This window comes from Anneissia japonica, unplaced genomic scaffold (genome assembly GCF_011630105.1).
Source record: "Anneissia japonica isolate Jap-2015-1 unplaced genomic scaffold, ASM1163010v1 scaffold284860_len1800451_cov186, whole genome shotgun sequence".
NCBI classification, from domain to species: Eukaryota; Metazoa; Echinodermata; class Crinoidea; order Comatulida; family Comatulidae; genus Anneissia; species Anneissia japonica.
Window position 1 is genome coordinate 1,042,806 of NW_022706010.1, and position 22,592 is coordinate 1,065,397.

The 22,592-nt window shown below is 34.7% G+C and overlaps 1 protein-coding gene across 1 annotated transcript; it reads right to left on the bottom strand.

Moving 5' to 3' along the window:
- Window positions 1-2,053: 2,053 nt before the first annotated feature.
- LOC117105964 (protein AF-10-like) lies at window positions 2,054-22,196 on the bottom strand. Its single transcript, XM_033247270.1, has 14 exons — window positions 21,981-22,196; window positions 20,832-20,911; window positions 20,516-20,570; window positions 20,170-20,279; window positions 18,485-18,588; window positions 17,388-17,481; window positions 14,514-15,639; window positions 13,322-13,430; window positions 11,663-11,754; window positions 10,507-10,739; window positions 9,951-10,264; window positions 9,514-9,625; window positions 8,869-9,009; window positions 2,054-7,662 (listed from the first exon to the last, which is right to left on the bottom strand). Exons 1-14 carry the CDS (start codon window positions 22,090-22,092, stop codon window positions 7,612-7,614), a joined length of 2,733 nt encoding a protein of 910 aa, XP_033103161.1. The 5' UTR covers window positions 22,093-22,196; the 3' UTR covers window positions 2,054-7,611.
- Window positions 22,197-22,592: the final 396 nt, after the last annotated feature.

The window sequence follows — 22,592 nt, forward strand, 5'->3', positions numbered from 1 at the left end:
ACCCCAACCAACTTGGACTTTGTGTGGTGAATCTGAAATTAATTGTAGGAAGTCATTTACAATCTATTTTTTTATATAATACATAATGTATAAATATGAAGTGATGCACTTGTATTAATTGCTTATTGCATATTAATGTCTAGCAATTGGCTAAATTTGTATGAAAAATGATTAGCACAAACAATAGAATATATACATTGAATTTATTAGCATTTTGGTTAATTTGGACGAAAAATATTTTGTTTCAGTAATTTAGTCAAATTCAGTGTAGGTTATGATTTGGCTATTGACAGCTTCAACAATGTAGTATATATATATATATGTATATATATATATATATATATATATATATATATTATAATGAATACTGTATATACAGCAATACAGCAGTGTATTTAGACTTGCCACAAGTCTCTAATTTATTGATTTTTCATAGTATTAGCACATTTCGGAAAGCGCCACCAGCGTCAGTTTATGTTGAGAAACTTTTTTGATGCGAATTAGAATCCCAGAAAAAGTATACTATGGAACGCCATGCAAATAAGTAATATGGAACGCCATTGGTGCCAAAATCGATTTATTCTTAAGCATTTTAACTGATTAAGACAAAGATTAGGGACTGGAACCCAGTCTACAGTGTATACTGAGATAATTCTTTTTTTTTTTTTTAACATATGTATATCAGTTATATATATATATTTTTTTATGATATATGCCTTTTCGTCAAAGGCTACACTACTTTTTGAGTATTTTTTTTTGCATCTGCAACTTGCTTGTGGGCAAGTAGACAATTTCCTATCATCCGGTTAGAGGAATAATGGGATATCCACCATTGCGTCAAAAGCTAAAGATAGAAATGAACCGTCTTGCTTTTTCGTGAGTTTGAAGTCATGTAGCTGGCTGTATTTAGAAAGCCTACCTACTGCCGCTGACTTGTAATAAACTATTAACCAGCAGACACATGCTCCCGCTGGGAACCTATGTTTCTGTATACTGTTGCAGCATGCAAGATGCAATATTCGTCTTGCACAGCTTGAGATACTAAGTTACCAATTGTACTCAAAACATTTAAGGTGTTTCAACCAATCCAACAGACTATTTCATTTATGGTTTATTGTTGTAATAACAAATTAATTGTATATTTAGTTGACTGTCATTTTTCGACCTATTAACAATATCCCTTATGATTGATAATTTTTTATTCATTTATTTTTTCACTATTACTTTCCTCAATTCATTATCTTTTATTGGCATTAAATGCTTGAGCATTTTCTGAATGGGATGCACTTAAACATATTTTAAATTTGATTTTTCTAAAATTAATAAGTGGTGCTATTATTTTGTGCAATTTTATCAACAATAAATTGTTACCACCATGATAACTGCGATGTCAAGTCAGATTTTTGCTTTTGTGTGCGCACGCATGAGGTGTTAAACGAAAGGTCAGAATGAGTGATTGGCATTGTGTTAAATAATTTTTCTCCAGGAAAGGAGACTGCACAGTGACAGTAGGGATCAGGGTGGACCACTAACTTCTATGCAAGATAATATTTTTTGGGCCCCTTAACACACTCTTCATGTGCTGCAGAAGAATGGAAATGGATCATCAGTCACATAAACCCCTTTGCAGCTGATCAGTGGAATATCTAATAATGAGGGGGCTGGAAAATTGCACCTTCCAGGTGCCACAGAAAACTCTCAAGACGTTAAATATCACCTCATTCCCATAGTGCCACATCCCAACCCCACATGTCAATAGTCATAAATAGTGGTGTATCTAGGATTCTTGAAATCAATGGTGGGTGGGGGCTCAATGATTAGGTAAGGAGGCGCTTAGGATGGTTTCTTCAACTCCATCATGTGAAGTTCCTACAACCATCATGTTGATAACATTACAGGCCTACTGCCTAGTCTCATGGCAGAACTTCACGACAGATTGTTGTTTCTTTTTTAAGGTATAAAATGAATTATACTGTAAAGAACAACGTAATACTGTATATATATATATATTTGTAATGAAAAGACACACAAAGATTTCACAAAATGATCAATATAAATTACAAATTGCTGCTTTGTGTTTAATACAAAATGTATCCAAGACAAAAACAAGTTTTCATAAATCTAAATCTAGAGCTGACGAAGGTACAAATAAGTTTTAAAAACATGGGCTGAATTTTGTTCACCGTTTTTACAATTTACCCACAAAATTTCATGTTTAACATTGTTTTTTGTACCACTTGGCAATAAAGTTTTGTAACATTAAAAATATTAGACAAAAGGTGCCAGAAAAGTAGCATAGACAACCAACATGCTAGAGAAGAAAGTACAATATTAACAAAATTTATGCAAAAATAAGTTTGTAAATGGTTTCCAAATTCAGCAAGTATACATCTTTGGTTTCTTAATTATAAAATGCATTGTGGAACCAATATGCCAATGTTATATTGTTATGGTTGCTGAATTTGCTAAAATTTTCCAAGTTTAAAATAACGATGGTATGTACCAACTTTTTTATAAAATTGGTGGCTCACAAACAAATTAATAATAAACCTTTTTAAGAAATAATTTTAATACCAAAAATGAGCAGTAATTCATAAATTCAATAAAACTATGTGCCAATTTTGAAACACTAAATATTTTGATCAATAAAACAAATTTATTCTCTGATATCCAAACTGATGACGAGATTACTTGATTCTAAAATCGCAAAATTCCGTACAAAAGGTCAATGTGTGTGACCTTTAGAACGTACAAATATCTAAATACATTATTTCAAATCACAATTCATGAGAAATTTACAATTCTTACAAAATGTTTATATCAATAACAGCAGATATGACTGCTGCTAGTAAAATAGTTTCAACAATTACTTGTACAAAATCAGTTTGTATGGAGTACTGTACCAACATTAACTGGAACTTCAACGGGCAAACATACACACGAACAAGCCAAGAACATTAAAACAATTTTGTCCCTTTTAGTTACAAAATGTGGCATGCTATTATATGATAGAAAATACTATGCTCTGAATGGCTACATTCTATATATAGTAATTTAAACAAATCATTTTCATATTGCTTAAATTGAGTAATTTGAATGAAATATAAACAGAAGAGCTACCAGAAATTTCATTTAAACTTTGATGATTTAAAAATTAACGCTAACATTCCAAAAATACATTACAATAATTTTTCTATGGCAGTAAATATCACTGGGGCTTTCAAAAGAGTGAGATGGTCAGTGGCAGATTTAATGGGGAGGGAGATTTAATGGGGAGGGGGAAGGAGATCCAATGGGGAGGAAGAGCTGGCCAGGGCCTTCCATAATTTATTAGGCTATTTCTGGCCATTTGGGGGTGTCATAATCATAAATAGAGTAAGAACTTCCATCTGTGAAATCCCCTCTATTTTGAATTCCTGGATCTGCCAGTGACGGTTATGGTTTTCTAAACCTTTTCCTATAGAAGGCACGCAATAAAGTAACCTCAGGGGGTTAAAATCACTAATCTGTATAACACAAAATGTATTTGTTTACCAGCCTCTTTGGCATTAATATGCCATTGGAAAAAAATATTGGTACAATAGTTTGAGGAAGACCACATTGAATCCCATTAATTATATTTTTTAAACTTCTACATATTTGTAAACAAAATTATCATAAATTGCTAAATTAGAAATTACAAATATAGTACATAAATATGGATAAATAAATATAAGGATAAAATATGACACCAAAATTTAAAACTCTAGATTATAATTGCGCCCTCTTGTATTGACGTTAAATTATATTCAGACTCGCGTTCATTCTTTTATGCCTGTTGAAAACATCCATAGCAATCCACTCTGCGATTGTGTGTACGATTAAGATCAGTAATACAGAAAGAGCATGGATATTATGGGTTGCGGCAGTAGTCAAATCAGTTAATATCAATCTTGTTGAAATAGAAATATCCTGAGCACTAATTATTCGTTAATGCATGCGACTATAATGAAGAGTTGCGAGAGGGCCTACATTATCATTGGCTAAGTTTTTATCACCATGCATGAACTATCAAAATAAGAAAAAAAAAATCAACAACAAAAAATACTGATTCCCGGCTGTAATATCTTGTGTCATACTAGGTACAGCGCCATCAACGAGTAAAGCAATTCTTGTATTTAATGTTGCACGCTTGTGGTGCTGTACCAAACAGAAAGAGACTTGGCGAAAGTCTTCAGGTATATATGTTCATCAAATTTACCAAAAGATTACACTTTTATACAATAATTTTCTACTAAAATCATTAATATCCCACCTAAGAAACGATATATGTCCTACCACAACTGATTTACTACTGACTGTGGAGTTAACTCTTGTTATAACCACCTTTTTCCACTAACTGAAATAAGTAATCAATTGTGCACTTGACCCTCTTATATGAGATTTTGTTCATATGTCAGGCAAAATGAGATGGTTTTAGTTTACAATGACATGCAGTGTGCTTTCTGCAAAATACAGTGTTATTTGCCATGCTAAAGTAATGTAGTAATTAACCAGTACTGTACAAACAAGAGGGAGTGACAATATTATATAAAATAATCCTTAATTCAAACTAAACTAAAAAAAAAACCTGAAAATTCACAACTATCAATATTTTTATAACATATGAAGACAGATTGTGTGTTTAAAAAAATGTATAGTATTCTGAAGGGGTCACAGTATTTCACTCTATTCCCCTTAGCATACAACATGGGGCATGCCATTCTAAAACCAGCATAATGCCACTAAATTAAGTAATGTAAGCAATTAGCATAAGAATGTGGCAGCATTGTATACAGAGAAGCCATAATAATTTTACTCGTAACTTTGGCAATGATTCCAGTAAGCGACTCATCATTTTAAAGCTTATAATGTGGACTGATGCTGGTTTTGGGATGGCAAAACCTCATCATGTTGAGAGTTGTGAATCGCATCTACAAAATTAAATGTTGAGAGTTGTGAAACGCATCTACAAAAACACCTAGTACATAGAGCTATTATAAAAAAACTTTAGTGCTACTGCTGGGCGGATGCAAGAGGTAGGGGTGCAGACAATGAGATCACTGTTTTTCGTATATTCAATTTATTGAGCATAGTTCTGGTAATACTTAAAAATTATCAGAGCGCCACCTAGAGGTCCATATTCTCAAAATAATCTCACCTCAGCCTAAAAAATGGTTTTCTGAGTTTGTGTGGATTTTCACGCACCCTCTAACGCCAAATCCTGCATCCGCCCCAGTACTGTAACCAGGAAGATGATTTGTCAGTACGCAACAAAATGGCTGCCTCAGTCCTTCCATTACTGTGCTGGACCAGCTTAACCTTACAGATGCATTATGACTGAAGCTTTCATTGCCCAATCAAATTTCAATATAAAAGCAGGATGTATGATGTACATAAAAGTTTCTAATTTCAACATAAACAATTTTAATTCATAGATTTATAATTTACAAAACTCGATTTTTAGCATATTGGAACACTCACTTTGAAAAAAGTGTTAGGGAAACTCTAGTTACAAATTTAGAGGACTAGCATTCAATAATTTTTACTCTATGCAGACTATTATACTGTTGAATCAAACAGAAACTTGGTACCATCATCCTTATCATACTAAAAATAAATTGTTGTTAAATGCCATTCCCAGTTATCAGCATTTTCACAAGAGTACAAGTATTGTGTAAAGAATTTGGTTTTGTGTCCTCTACAGCTGAAAGTGGTACTATAACTTTCCATGTTTGAGAATGTTTCAACTTTTTATATATTATCATTCAGTGCACACTGTGGAGCAGACATCATGAAAAGGTTCTGAAGGGGGGTGGGGAAGAGAGTTTTTTATTGTACAATTGTGAAAGCAATGACAACTGCAAACAAGATACCCTTTTCACACTAACAGAAAATCTTTCAATTTTTAACAATGAGTAACACTTTGTAACAGCTTTGATCTCCCAAGACATTTTCTTCGTTTCACACACAGTAGTTCAAACCATCCAAACCTTGATGAAGCCTGTGTTTCTTGCGAGATATCACAGGGGTCACCTGCGATAATTTGAAAAGTTTTACATGAACTTACTTTCACACTACACAAACCTGGTGCAAACTTGTTACTAGTTACTATTTTGCAAAATAGCGGCAGTGTGAAAAGAGTATTACATTCTTGTTCCTATGTATCTCTGCCTGGTGAGGTAGTTTGCATTTTTGAGGACATAATATGTACAATATACATCTACAGTACTTTACTCTAAATCAACCAAAACTTTATGGGAAGTACAGTATAGTAATTGCAATGCTCATACAGATGTTCAATCCTGCACTTTTCCAACGTTTTAAACAATGTGTTTTGTAATAGCAGCCATGTAGAAATTTTGACATTGTTTTATGCCCATGGTTAAAACAGTATAAACATATCTATAACAATAGCATGCCTTGAAACCATAAAGTTATTCATAAGAATAATAGGTGCTAACTAGATAAAATGCCAAAGAGCATCTGTGTGATTTCTCATGTATGCACGTCTGGGTGAGAGCCAGGAATCAGCATTCATGCACAATATTTGAACATTTTATCACATATTTTTTTTAAAAGGAAAGCCAAAGAAATGTTGAGCATTTTAATGTTCGCTATAGTGTTTCAGTTTAGAACTCTACCATCACATCATTTTAGGTGAATTAAGGTATCGCTTCTATTTTTGAGTTTCAAATAAATTGGAGTTAGATTTCTAGTATCTCATAATAAATCTATGCCTTAGTTGCACTCTTCTGTGCCCTACTATTATATAAACAGCAGATCATAAACATTCTAAATATAGCAATCACTCCTGCCCACACTTTTTTCTGAAAATGTCCCTGGTATAAGTTCGTCTTAGTATCGAAGTATGCACCATACCAATTAAAATATAAAATTACAAAATATTGTTGAAAACACGTCATTTATTTGTGTTGTAGGATCTGGTACAGTGAAGGTTAATTGTTTTCAGTATGGTTGCCAGATCTTATGAAAAATGACATACCTTATACTGTAAACTAATTTTAAATATAAAATTACAAAAGATTGTGTAAAACTTTTCATCTATCTATAGATTCCATATATCGAAGCTATTTCAATATGCATTACAAAAACCTTTATTTCTTAGCTACAGATCTTCTTCTAATTAAAGACACCTCCAAATAAAAACCACTTTTCTGTGGCCCATATTAAGAAAATGTCTCTTATCTTTATTATTCTAATTAGAGACCAAAGCTGCTAAAGACCATGCAAATCCCAGTCTCAATAGTGGTTTTTAATTGGAGGGAGACCTGTAGTTCAAAGCTTTGCATGCATCTATTTCCAATGTTTATATATTTTGGCAATTGGTAAATTTAATATTTGAACTTCAAATACAATTCACCAAGTTTGGTCATGATAATGAGTTTTTCTGAAAAAAAAAATTACTGTAAAAAATACAATGTACTAAAAACTCCTTACTCCTAAATTTTATATATCTAAAAATAGAAATGTGGGAGAAGGGTGAAGTGTAATAACCTGGATGATAGCAAATAGTTGCACGTTCAAATCTCGAGTCAAATCGTATGGCTTCATCCAGAATTCCTTCATTTGTTACGTCTTGTCCTTCCCACCATGTTGTCTTTTCTCGTTCCGTCTTGAATTCTAGAAATAAAAATACAGAAGAAATTTAATAGTAGCAGAGGTTTTAAAAAATCTTCATTTATGTGAGCAAGCATTAGTTTTCTTATGCTGAAAAGATCAAGTCGCGTCGTCAACAAATCTGATCTACACAAGCAAAAAACAGGGGTGTGTGCCTCCACAGTCACCCCCACCTCCAAAAATAAAAATCACCTGAAATAATAATAATAATAATAGTGTACTTATAAGGCGCATATTGTCATGACTTCTATGCGCATAAAAATGAATAAAATAAGTTTAAAGATATAAATGTGAGGCCTAACCACGAAATGAGACGCATCGTTGGTGAAATCATATTGAGATATTCACCAAAACAGGCCAATGTCAATATTTTTACAAAATTTTGATTTTAATGTTTTTAAATAACTTGATACTCATATTTTATGATTGTATACTTTGCAAGTGAATTTTCTTGCCAAAACAGTATTCTCTGCACATATTCTGTAATTCTAGTCATATTATTTGTACAAGTTAGTTTATCTTTCAGATCGATTTTCTCAAAACGTGGTTCTTACACACCTAAACTTTAAATACTCACATCTCTGGATTTACTTATAGTAGGGAAGCCATTCAAAGACCAAATGAAAGCCTATAATGTGATCTACCCAAATATAATATAAACTCAATTTTTTGAATTTCTAACCATGAGACTCATTTTGTGGCGAGACCTCACAAATATCAAAATAATAACGCCCTTCCTAAAATTACTTGCGCACCCCCAGTCGTCCAAAAATCACGGTCAAGTAGTTAAAAATCACCATATTTTGCGAATTAGCGCCCCCTTAACTAATCATCGAGGCCCCCCCTTTTCACCTTTGCGCCCTGATCATCCCCCCAATTCAAGACTTCTACATTATCTTGTGAGTTAGCAGCCCTCAACTGATCATTGAGTCCCCACTTCACCTTTGCCCCCCACCCCATCAGCACTTCTAGATATGCCAATGAGCAAAAATAAACAAATATGAAAATTTAAAATATTTAATTAGTATATGGTATTTGTAAAATTGTATTTCAGTGACTATCCTGAAGAAATAAAAACTAACCACTAAGTTTACACCAAATATATTTGTAAAGTCATTAATTTGTATTCTATAAAATCTATTGCAACCCCAAAAATGGCCACGATAACCTGGGTACTTTGGGGTTTGGAGTCAAATTGTAAATACATACTTTTGGTGTCGGCTGTTGATGCGCGAATGCCGGTATGTCACCATTCATCTGTATGACACAGTTAGCGGCCGCCTGCTGGCCTGGGTGAGATATGCCATGCATCATTTGGTAAGCTAGTTGCTGCTGCTGCTGTCGTTGCTCCTAAATGAAATTAAAATTTTTAAAATAGATACAAGCCAATCAAGTTAAGCCATGCAATTCCCAAGTAGGACAATGTTTACACGCATTCATACCCATAGGTCTTCGTAGGTCAGTTGCAGATGTTTTTAAACCATATTTAGATGGTGACCCTTCCATCATATCATAGAAGGTTAGCAAATATTTAGGGGCCTTCTTAAATAAATCTTTATGAGGCTAAAGCCTGTTTGACACTAGGCGAATATATGAACATGAATTGAAAGCATCGGTTCTCTTCCTGAGCTCTGACTGGTTGCGCATTTTTTTCGCTTCTCAAAAAGCAGAAACAGTTTGAACTATTGATTTCACTGAAGTGAACAATTTCGATAGAAAATGTGAATGTGTATGCCCAGATTAAAATGAATTACTGAAATAGATAGATTTGTAAAATTAGTACATTTTACATAACTTTCTGAACAGTGTGTAGCAAAACCAACCTCTAAATATTACCAATGCATTGACACTTACAAGTTGTTGTTGGTATAAAATATGTTGGTGAATGGCCGAGCTGTGCCGTAATGCTTCTTGTACAGGAAGGTCTCGCATTATCAAAGCATGATCTCTTGGCCGACCTTCGGGGCTGTAAGAGTAATCATAAATACACTGAATAAAGAAAAAAATAATTCCTTCAAGATAATACAACAAACAGAAACATAAGATTCAGACTGAAACATGGAAATACTTTGATTGACAGACTTACAATAAAATAACATGAGGGAGAGATAAAATATGTTGATATCATCAAAGATGTCCTATAAAGTAAATATGATTTTTGAAGACCATTCAGATCTACTAAATAGAAATAGGAAGGTCTCTTCTTTGTAAAATGAACCAAATAATAATTAATGCACACAACTAGTTATGTTTATAGCAATAAATTTGTCTTATCTTTTCTGCATACATACCTTGTGTGGGAAGCCCTACCAGAGGAGCTTTCTGGACTGGTCATCAGTGCCATTTGTGTAGTAGTTATCTGAGGATTTCCAGGATGAACTTGTCCAGCACTGGAATGGACAGGGGTACCCCTGCCCTGGATCACGGAAGCAGGCTGAGAAGTGGCTAGCACTATGTGTGGAGACTGGCTGTGAACTTGAGCTTGTTGGCTGCTGGCATGAGCAGGACTGATGCGATTGGATTGGGGCGTACTTCGGCTGTTACTCAGTGACTGGTTCAAACTGCTCTGCACACTTCCTTGACTACTGTGGCTACTATTTAATTCCTGAAAGAAAAGAAAATTCATATTAGTATATGTGGCAAAGACCAGAATATTGGGTCATGGACCTATAGGTTGTGGAACGAGGAGCTACATGAAATGATGCTACTATATTAACATTACTAATATACATATAGGCAGACTTTACATTACAGTGACTCACCGAGATGGATCCATTTCCATTTTCAAGAGGATTTCTAGCATTTAAATGGGCTCACCCAAAATTTACATATAAACATGTAACTTACTAAATGAATGGGATTTGTATTCGCATCATTGTGATTGTAGATATTGTTTACACGCGGAGTCCTGGAAGCGTTTTCCTCACTGGGGTAGGCATTGTTTGCTTGATGCAGAGGTACAGTTAAGCGTGCGTTTACGGCTAGCAGATGGTCCCTCCGTTGCTCAAGGGACGTGATACGTTCTTCTAACCGATGATTCTCCTGTCGGAGCTGGTACAGACATGATATCAACGAGGCAACTAGGAAGACAATACATTTCGGTTAAATCTTTAGAGTAGAGCTGTAGGTGGCGGTCAAGATATTTAGTCTTTATTACCAGTAGCTTGGGTTCAAATCCCGCATATTATTCCCTCAAATTCTGTCAGTGGTTAGTATATCCAATTGCCATTGGATGAGAATGCAAGTGATAAAAATAATTATATTCAAGGCGAGATTTTTTTTATATCTTGTTTTGCAAACTTATTTTTTTAAAGATCGTCAGAGGAGGGCGGAAAAAAATATAAAAATAAAATTTTGCTTTCTTATATAACAAATATTTTTGCCAAAAACATCCAAATGGAGGAAAAAAAAAATTTTACTGGTGAATGTAAGCAGTGTAATAATGGGATGGTTAAATGCTTTAAATTTAATAATTAGGAAGATTTTTGGAGATTTCAAGGCAGCAGTGGGCATCAAGAAAAACATCAATTTTTTTGGGCCAAAAATAAAATTTTATTTTTATTAGAAATCATCATTATTGGCGGGAAATGGGTTGACTATAAAAAGTCTTGCCTGACCTATAATTTTTGACAAATGAAAACTAAAAGATGAGGAATAAAAAGCTCATATAAAAATAAGTAGGACACAAAAAGTGCTTAGCATACTCTAGGCTGGATTAAATGCTTTACCAAACTGTTGCAAAATGTGAATTTAATACATTGGACTTAATTATATTCAACTAGCAGTATTATTATCACTGCATGATTCGAGTACATAGAATAGATATGAGAGTTAAGCCCTGTAAAGACATACCAAATTATATTTGACAAAAACATGTGGCATGCCTATATAAATATGATCAAGACATCACATCATGACCCTATATAGGCACATCATGACTATATGTGGGCATACAACGTTTTTTGTCAAATTATTAAGATTCTAAAGATGTGCATAGACTTACTATCAAGATGACTTGCTTGTTGCATGAGGAAATCTGAACCCTGCTGCCACTGCCTTTCTAGCAACTGTTCCATGGAGGTTGCTTGCACAGTACTGCAAGACAAAAAATAATTTAAAATAAATTTAATTATGTTTTGCCCTACCTGAAGAAACATCTTAATGAAAACTCAATCATTACTGACTACCAGCATGCGTTTAGACAGGGTAGATCATGTGATACACAATTAGTTGCTACCATTCACGACCTGGCCATAAATCACAATAACAAAGGTACATGTGATATTTCCATCCTCGACTTCAGTAAAGCTTTTGATGTCATCCAACACCAAAAACGACTACAGAAGCTTCATATCACATGAATGGCATCCGTAACAAGAATCTTGAGTGCATAAGATCGTTCCTGACGTACCGCTAACAAAGGACAGTAGTAAAACATCTGACTGGTTGCCAGTTCTGAACGGTATACCGCAAGGCACAGTATTTGGGCCCCACTTATTTATCTTGTATATCAACGACCTTTCGGATATGGTAAATTGCACAACAAGATTGTTTGCTGAAGACTGCATACTCAATCAACAATATCTAACCCCTAGATGAGAAATCAATGCAACAAGACCTTGACAGCTTAGACATGTGGGCTAACACCTCGGGTATGAAATTCAACGAACAACCCCAAGAGGTCAATAACCACCAATATTTACAGGCATGAGGGAATTTCATATTTTTTCACTTGTCCCTGGACAAAAAAATTTTACTTAATTCCTGACACGATGGTGTGCATTTCGATACTTGGAGTATGTATTATACTATCTTATCTGAGATTAATCAGTGGACCTTTCGGTTTTTGGAATACCTTTGTTAGACCCCACCTTGAGCATGGCACCCAAGCATCGCCAAGAACATAAAATTACTAGAAATGGTACAGAGGCGAGCAGCCCAATTTGTGATATTGATGATGAATACATTCGGCTGGATTCCCCTCGAGGTTAGATGACAACACCTACGCCTCATCAGCTTTTACAAGCTCATCCATGGAGAACTTGATCTAGATTTAGATAAATATGTCTAAAAAAAGTAACTAGACTATGATGGTCCCATGATGAACAGTATGATGTCGTATCAAACTTTATCTCCACAAACCAGCTGGCAAACTCATTCTTCTCAGATGCAGTATCCCACTGGAACAACCTCCCAAGAGAAATTGTAACTTCGAAAACTTTAGAAGTTTTCAAAACCAAATTAAATAAGCAAAAACTCTCAAAAAGCCAACTAATTTAGTGCCCCGACTCTCGTCAGCCCTAAGCAATCCTCCCTGGCGGAGGCCTTCGGGGATATCAACTACAAGGTACAAGGTACCTGACGTGTTATCATACTGAATGCTTAATATGTTCCCAAAATACTTGGGAAAAAAATCTTGCAAGTGATTCAGGTGGAAATTGAACCCAAGATCTCCAAATAACAAACCTGGTGTCTTAACAACTACTGTAGACCACCGACCTTGTGCTTACTGGCTAGTGTTGGATCTCCTGGCACAAACACCATCAGAATAGCATTACAGTAACCGCTGCTACTTGTGTATCAGATTTTAAAAAAAACCTGTATACAGAATTTCAGAACTTTCTACGTTAAAGTACTGTACACATTTGTAAAATCAACCTACTTTTGAGGTCTCACTCGATGAGTTGATGCTGAAGACGGAAGCTGAGGGCCAACAAGAATCCCACTACGACCAGCTGTATTAAACACGTCTCTAATGGTCGCTTCTGTCTCTGTTAGAGAAAGAGTTCATTATTAGACAATAATTATTTAAAATATTAAATCTCAAAAATGTTATTTAAACTCCGATTTGCTTATTTCATTTTCGTAAGTTGTTAATATATTACTAACTTAAAATTAAACACAGATTACAATAATTTAGTTTCTTACTTGCTTTAAAACTTGTCTATGTCCTAAAATTGAAATACCAGCTAAGATCCATGCAAAAATTATAGAATGGTACAGTATGATTTATATTAATTGGCAAGAATTTTGTTTAATATATACATTCAATCAACAACTAATACTGTAGCTTACTTAATATAAAAAGCAATTAAAAAATATATCATAGTTGGCAGGGGCAGGAAGTGGGTGGGGTTTTAGCTGTTCATCTGAATGTTCTTAGTTAAGTTGTGTGGGTGTATAAATGACTTAAGATGAGTGGGTGTATAAATGACTTATTTCTGTTCAAGTCTACAGGCAGGTGGGTGGTTTATTGGAGGGTATGTGTTGTGAATGCTGATTGTAGACTTTCTGAAGGTTTAAAAAGGGAAGAAATATTTATGTCAATGGGTCAATTCTTTATCTGTTAGTTGGTGGGGGTGTGGGATGGGTGGGGTTAAATTTTATATCTGAATGTTTTTGGTTTAGTTGAGTTATTGCTATTTTGCCGATTTCCATTCTTAACTAAGTTTTGTTATTTTTATAATTTTGTTTTATTTTTCTTGGATGCACCTTCCTTAATTGGAAGAGTGCTACTTATATAAAAGTGTAGTCCTGAATAAATATCATGGTGTGTAATGTATATCATAATTATATACAGATAAAGAATACAATATTTGCATAACTATACTAGTCTTCAATACAACACTACTTCTGTATAATGATATATAATCTAAAGCCCTGTCCAGACTATTAAATTTTATTGATATAAATAAACATGTGACATGCCTAAATATGGTCATGATGACATCACATCATGACCATATATAGGCACATCATGACTATATAAGGCCATACAACAGTTTTTTTTTTTGTCAGAGAAAATTTGATGACCTGGACAGAACTTTATAAAAAGAATGAAAATTGTTACATACCTTGGCCAGATCTAAGTGAGGCTATATCCACATGCTTAACAGCATACTTTGCATTGGCCGTTTTTTGTATATGAGATGATTGTGCATACTCATGCATATCATGAAGCAGGCTAAAGTTACCAGATTTCTTTGTAGGACTACTGTGGGAAGAGCTGCTGGATCTTCTAACCTTCTTTAATGGTTCCGGAAAATCCTTAAACTTCTTTCTCGGCCGACCCACCTTGGCATCCTTTCTCTTCTCAGATTTTGACTTTTTCTTTTCAGTTTCTTCCAACTTCACGTGACCCATTTTCAAGTTCGCTTGCACCTTTGACTTTTCATTCGGAATGCTTGTGTACCTTGCCATAAACTCTTTGTATGAGTTCTCATAACTGGTTGGGCTTACGACCGGTGGAGCCTGCCCGGATTCCGACTTAGGACTTTCAAGAGATGGCGGTAGATCAGTTTGCATAACCGTTTCTGTTGTCACAGAGGGAGTACCGTTGGTCTTCACGGAAGAAGCCTCCGAAATCTTATCCATGCTGTCGGACTTGCTGTGGCAGCTTCGACTACTCATAGACTGCACGCTCTCCACATCGATAGATGATGGACTACTAGGTGCACTGCAAGTTTCTCTCTGTTTTTCGTGAACGTCTACATTCCCATGCTTGGGACTACTACTTGCCGAGCTGTGTGATTTTCTGGCCTTCGTTAATGAGGTCTTTTCGAGCAATGCAGCAGAGGGAGGCACAGACGGAGTTGGAATGACAGTTTCTGTAAAGTTAGCTGTGGTGAACTTGCCTTTATCAATGGCACCGTTTGCAATAGAAGATGAGGAATCGTCGCCTTCAGATTCACTCTTTGGCAACTCACCAGCAATGTGTTCTGTCAATTTTGATCGTTTTTCACCTTTCTGCTTCTGCTTGTCTTGTCGTGTCTTCTCAGCTGTACTCTGTTTGGACTTCTCGGTTACAGTCAAACGTGGCTTATCGTTGCTCTTGGCTTTTTCATTTGCCACTTGGCGCGATTTTTCAGTACCATAATTGATTCTTTGCTTGTCACGTTCAGATGCCTGTCCTTTCTCAGGACTAACAACATTTGTCGGGTGCTTGAACGGTGGAATCGTTTTTATATCTTTATCCTTCTTCTATAGAAAATAAATAAACAACATATTATACTGAGGCTTACAGTAATTATGAAAAAACTATATATCAAGTTTATCTTGTATGTTTTAATCTCAACCAATTCTCATTTTTTAACTGACTGTGTTACTTTTTAACTATCATTTCTTCCACATCCAACAATAACTAAACATTCTTTTTGAGAGCCAGAGCTCCATTCCACTATTTTGCTGGTTCAATCATAAATAAAAGAAAACAAAAACATAAACAACTGAACCAGAAGCATTCATTTATTAATTATAAAAAAATCATCATATATCATTTGCTTTTTGAAATGGAATTCCAAAATTAAATACTGCAAAACCAGAAACTTTCGTGGAATGAAACTTTCGCGAATTGATAATTTTGGCCGTTTTCGTGACATTAAACTTTCGCAAATCACAAAAGGCCTAAATTTTATTCATGAGACGAATACCATACAATAGCTGAAAATATTGTATTGTGAGTTCTAGGCCTAGGTTAGATAGGCCTACAGCCACTGTCTAGACTACAATAGCTAGGCCTAGGCTAGGCGCCAAAAGCCTGCAGCCTACCTCAGCTGCTAGGACCAGGACTTAGCTGGCCATCCCAGGCACAGTTAAGAAAGACACGTACTATACATTACAATACTCACTCATACGATATTCCTAAATTTTGTATGGTATTCAACCATCCTACAATGAACAATATTTATTCCTGTAGGCCTAATATTGATTCAAACACATTGATGACTGAACATCGTGGTATGTCAAGCTAAGAAAGTTAGTTTCCATTTGAACTTCTTAGTATACACTGTGCAGTGGTACTGCACATGTGCAGTCACATGCAGTGATGATCAGAACCTCCCTGATCAGTATACTTGCTGAGTAGTTTAGAATAGGCCTAGAATTTACAAACTTTTGAGCTCAACATCGGAATTTGTAAGGTGAGAATATTTATTCAATAATTGAAATACATTCTATTAAGTTTATACACATTTAATAAAATCCACAAAATAATTTAAAATACAATTTTTTAAATTTTGAAGTTGAACTTTTCACGAACATGTTGCAATCTGTGGGGATTCCCCATTTAGGCCAAGAGGCCCTAGATCTGTATTGCATCGTCGTCGTCGGCGAGTTTAGGTCTTGAAATACTGACAATTCTTGCTGTTTATTGTTCATTATCATCTTTAAAAAAGTTGAAATTAATTTTTGGTGTAATTTAGTGATTTATAATGACCAAAATCTCCTTTGTGAAACTGATTCGAGATTTACGATAATCAGATAGTATTCTACCGATCTTTTTTAAACATAGAACATGTGACCTGAAAATTATTCCCAGCATAAAATTTTCGCGAATCTGGACCATTCGCGAAATTTGCGAAAGTTTAATGCGCGTGAAATTTCCTGGTTTTACAGTAGTCAGAAATACCAAACATGTTCACTCTTGGTTCATACAGCACTTCAGATAGTAACACCATTATATCTATCAAGTATGTATATTTTTAATCAATGATAATGGTTTCCTTACAGCAGCATATAATATTTCCTTTTGTTAATAATGCTTTGAAAAATGATGAACTACTTCCTCCCGCCCTCCACTACTACAAACCTCAACTAGCGTTACGTGCCAAATTTTTCAACAATTCATTAACCTAACTTGTGCATTTACAAATAACATGCCTAGTATTATTTATTTTTTAGTATTATCATCATCTTATTACTATTATAAAATCTGATTAATCAAGTTTTACCAATTTCTGGAAGTGAGTGCTGCAGTAGCCAGTGTATTTGACATTGTCTGTGTATTGACCAGCTTCTTCACACAGAAGTCCATCTGACTGAGCGCTGGAAAGAAAAACCTTTCGTATTAGCATACATCATAATCAAAAATAATGTTCATCCATAATACCTTGTGGGTTGTGACGAATTCTATTCCCTTGTGCCATTTGCCTATGTCAAGTGGAAGGTATACTGTTTTATCTACACCATACTGTTTACAACTTCTGCTATTTATCTTTGTGTTTATTGTGTTATTACCATTTTCACTGGTAATCCAAAAATCTTAAAATGACTCAATTTCGATTAAGTTTCATATTTTGTTAATACTGGAATGGTATCATAAAACATTCAGTCAATGTCTTATGTTCAATCCTGGCAAAACAAAATAAAAATGTCAGAATTGGTTCCCTAAATCTCATAAACTGTGTTATACTGCACCAAGATAACATCTTGTGGCCGGATTTATCAAACTAGGAATCAGCTTAAATTCGTCTGGAGTCAATTTCTTTGCTTAAGCCAAATTTATGAATATTGCTTTAGCTTAAAAATAGCTTAAAATTAAAAAGTTGGTTGTGTGCATGCACCATCTAAGATGATTTTAAAACTAAGATTTTGCTAAGATGGTTTGATAAATCAGCTTAAGATATTTGCTTAAGGACATTTTAACTTTTTTGACTTAAGACATTTGCTAAGCTGAGATTGATAAATCCCGGGTCTGGGCTGGAAAGAGTTAGAGGCACTGCACATTTCCCAAAAAGAATTTTGATCAGAATTGTTTCCCCTCTCCAGACAACAAAAGCAGAGATTCCATATTTTTATGTTCAGGTATGTAGTACATTAATACTCTTTGTTGATATGGTTGTAGCCATATACAGCACAGTAGCATACAACCGTACTCAGTTAACTCATGGGTAGAGAGAAGCAAAGCTAATAAAGTGCCTTGCCTATGAACACAAATGTGTGGTTCATCCTCTTCACTCAAAATCCTGATCTCTCAATTAACAAAACAAGAACCTTACTGCTACACCACCTGCCTCTACAGAGTACATGGTACATGGTATTAACTCACCAAGTGACATGGAATGAGTACCGACATCCATTCTTATTGCATGTCATACATGCTCCACTTGTGGCCTTTGTCCCCATGGATTTTTGTTCACATACATAACAAACCTATTGATGAGAAGAATGATTGAAAGAATAGCAAAGGTTAAACGGAGCAAGTATATCAACAAAAATTATATTACCATCAATTGAGGGGGGGAGAGATTAAAGAAATACTGCAGATGAACGTTCAATCGCTATACAGTGACCGTGCAATCCACAGGAGTCAACAAGATATCAAATTTAACTTCCAACATTTACATGTAGAGAAATAATAAAGTGTACTCTCCCAACACGGATCTCCCCCCACCCCCACCTTAGGACAGCTAGGGCTTAGCTGCTGAAATAGGCATAGGCCTAGCTTGCAAGAATCTTGTGGGTTCGGTATGACTAGCCTACGAAAAGTTAACATACATACAATATACAGTACCTGTTGTTTTGCTGTACTGTACAGCAAATTTAATTACCAATAAAATGAATGCTTTTTTATTGTTTTTAAGTGCATTTTCAGTCTGATATTTTTCCCCTAAACCCAACACATTCTTCGTAGTCACGATGCCACCTGCAAGTCGGTTGTTGTAAACATCAGACAACAGGTCCGCCTCCTAAACTCTGCCAGCTAATTGGTTAATTCTTTTCATGGGGCCATGTGCAAACATGTGCTTGGCTGTGATGACATCAGATCGCCCAAAGTTTCATTGCATGACAGTTTGCTGATAATAGAACGAACTCAGTGTATTGCCTATATTTATAAATTAAATCTAAATAAATATAACAAATTTAAATTTTATTCTCTACAAATTTCCTCTGTGATTAAATCAGCAACATGTTTCTGAAAAGTGTCTTGTTTGAAGAATAAGTGAAGCTATGCCTTTTTAATTTACAATGATAAATCTAACGACATCCAAATCCGATAAATAAACCTACTTTGAGTTCCGTCTTGATTTTATGTTGATTCCAACAGAATTTTAAGGAGCGATAATGCACTTTATTAAACAATGGAAGGCGTGATTTGCACTTGATCTAACTATTTAACTTTAACGTTTACTGGTGTGTCATTTTAAATCAATAGATAATCTCTGGCAGTACGCTATTGGGACTGAGAAAGCATTACGAACGGTTCATTCATAGGTTTTTGTGCTAGGCTACATTAATTGTTAATTCCTAGAAGCAATGTGATTATTGCATTATTTCGTCCGGAAATCGTTGTTTATTAACTGTTTGTTCAGTTTGTAGAAGTTCTTACACAGTACTTAGAAAAGTATGATGACCCACAATACCAGTATAAAGATATTTTTCAGCCTAGACCTAGCATCTTTTACGTTGGTAAATAATTGATGTGGTCAGCAACAATTGTGTCGGCATTTCGAGGGCTGTAGAGGTGAGTTATTTTGAAATGCAAGGCAAGTTATATTTCACACCCTTCGATAGCAGTTTAGGTGCGCGAGCGCGATCCCTCGCCTTAAATGAATATATTTCTTATGTATTGCTTTAATATTTATCCAAACATGTTTTCAAGCAATAGGGCACAATTACATAACCAATACCACAGGATGACTGCAAAGGTTCTACTGCTTCACAGTATAGGAATCAATAAAAAACATTAAAATATATTAGTAATAATGATAATCAGTTATTCCATTTTCCTACCTTATTGTATCGATCATGAGGAACAAACGATACTTGGATTGGTTCCATGGTTGTCACATCTCCGAAGGACACTTCAGGAATATAAAGAGCACATACCACATGGGCCCAACCTGAAGAGATAGAATGGTATTAATAATACAATACACCGATTGGGTCCACATGCTCATGTGACTGCCATATTGGCATATTGGTATGCAGTAGCAGGGGTCCAAAGTCTCCCTCAACTCACAGGAGTCTCCCGAAAATCGGGACGGCCTCCCGCACTCCCGCAGGCAAGACAGAATCTCTCGTGGATGAACATTCTTTGTAATATTCACTATCTGAAGATTATAAACTGTGTACTCACCTCCTGTATCAGTCCGTTTCAGAGCACCTTCCTTCTGAGGACACAGATCACATTTCTAGAAAAGAATACAGACAACTTCATATTTCAAATATATATTCATCATAGCAACAAACAGTACTAATCTGTCATCTGTAAAATAGAGAAAATAGGAAAGACGAGAGGAGGGTGGGAGGAGTGCTGGAGATTTGGATCGACTATGTATTACTTCAGTAAATTTAATCTAAACAAATTTGCAATTCTGGATGGCAGCTTTGATTTGCTGTCTAACAAAAATCTCTTAATCCCACAAGAATTTGAGAACACTTTGTGTACTTACTACTCTAGCTGCTCTTTCTTGAGATTCACATTTACGACAAAACCAGGGTCCGGTCGGTACAGAAACAATTCCATAACAAGCTGAAAAAATAGAATTTTGTGGTAATCTTTAACTTACATATCAATAAATATTAGGCACACTCAGAAATGTGCAATATTGCCAACCTATCCAATCATCTCAAGCTTTTTAAATTAATTTTAAATTATAAGAAGCTCTACAATAAAAAATACAAACTTCATCTTTTTTTTTGCAACAAGTTTAGTTTATGTCTTTATTTTAGTCTATATTTGTGCCTTTAAAAATAACATTAAAAAATCAATTATAATTTATTTTACTCTGTTGATAGAACTTCAAAATTAAAATAAAACATTTTGCTCATTCAACTGATACTACAGTAGTTTATCAAATTTCAATCAAATGATACAAAGAGACACCATTTAGTTTTCACTAATTTACCAGCTATAATAAAATCTAAAAAATGATTAGCAGTCAATTTCTTTTGAATAATAACAATGTTATTTTTTTTAATCCATATAATTTACCATACATCTGTGGCGGCCATTTCCACCACCCACCCACTCACCAACTGAGTGATGACAGAAGGTTTTCTCCCAATTTAATATTCCTAGTATTCCAAAATTTGTTCCAGTTTAGAACATTCATTTAATCTATTCTTAACAGATAGTTTGATGTAGTGATAGATGTATATAAAGATTATTTATTAAATTTTGTATATGATATTTAACATTTACTATTTTAATTTTTTATGTTTATTATATTGTCAGTAAATGATATTTAATAAAGGCCTAGGCTAAGCACTCAAACTTCCATCAACAAAGTGATTGACTCAAAACTTCTCTGTTAGAGACTGTTGTCAATAATAATGAGATCTTTAAAATTCCCACCAAACAAAGTGATCAAAAGTCAAATGTCATGGTCATAAACTGATTTTATAGAGAAGATAACGGCATTAATATCAAATTTACGAAAAATCTGAAGAAAGGAGATCTCATAGGCTTATATGATTTTGTTGAGGTATAGGCTGGGCCATACCCTAGGCTCTAAAGGCCGATGCCTCTTTACGAAATACAACAACAGTGCATGAGTAACAAACAAGTCAAGCCCGCGAGAACAAAACCTTGAACAAACCTTGGTGGACGGCAACATTACAACCGTGACCATCGCAATAAACTAGTGGATTCTCCGTCCATCCCCTTTCATCCCCGCACACACAACAACCACCAATCATTTCTTTCTGCATACCGAACTATAACTCAAAAGACATAGGTTTAATCACCAAAATGTCCATTTTGACCAGTGTCCAAAGAGTTGTTTTTAATCACAAGCCATTTTGTGTTTGGCTTTATCATTACTACGCATGCGCGTATATCTGTGTTAGCGCCCTCATTTAAATATTTGTTGCTTCACTTTCTACTTTTTAACACAGTTTAGCTTTCTACATGATATACTTCACAGTATACAATTCGGGGATCAATCTATTAGTATTAAATAATATAATCGTTGTATAATTCAATTTATCTGCCTAGAATAAATCACGTCTTAAAAAGTTATTTTTATATTTTTTTCAAATGCAAACTCATCACATTTAAAAAAAAAATATTAATAAATTAGCAAACAATGGGTCAATAGGCCTACATAATGTCACCTCACTTCATTTTGTTGAAAGATGATTTGTATTTTTCCCACACGATATGTGCTTATAAGTCAGGCAGGCCAACTTTCGAAGGTGTTTTTTTTTCA

Bases quoted from the DNA above. Each gene is read 5' to 3' on its own strand.
- LOC117105964 (XM_033247270.1), bottom strand. From the start codon at position 22,092: ATGCAGAAAGAAATGATTGGTGGTTGTTGTGTGTGCGGGGATGAAAGG. The intron at 11,755-13,321 runs GTAGGTTGATTT...TTTGTCTTGCAG, and splicing joins CATCGAGTGAGACCTCAAAA to TACTGTGCAAGCAACCTCCA. The intron at 10,740-11,662 runs GTAAGTCTATGC...TTGTCTTCCTAG, and splicing joins ACAAGCAAGTCATCTTGATA to TTGCCTCGTTGATATCATGT.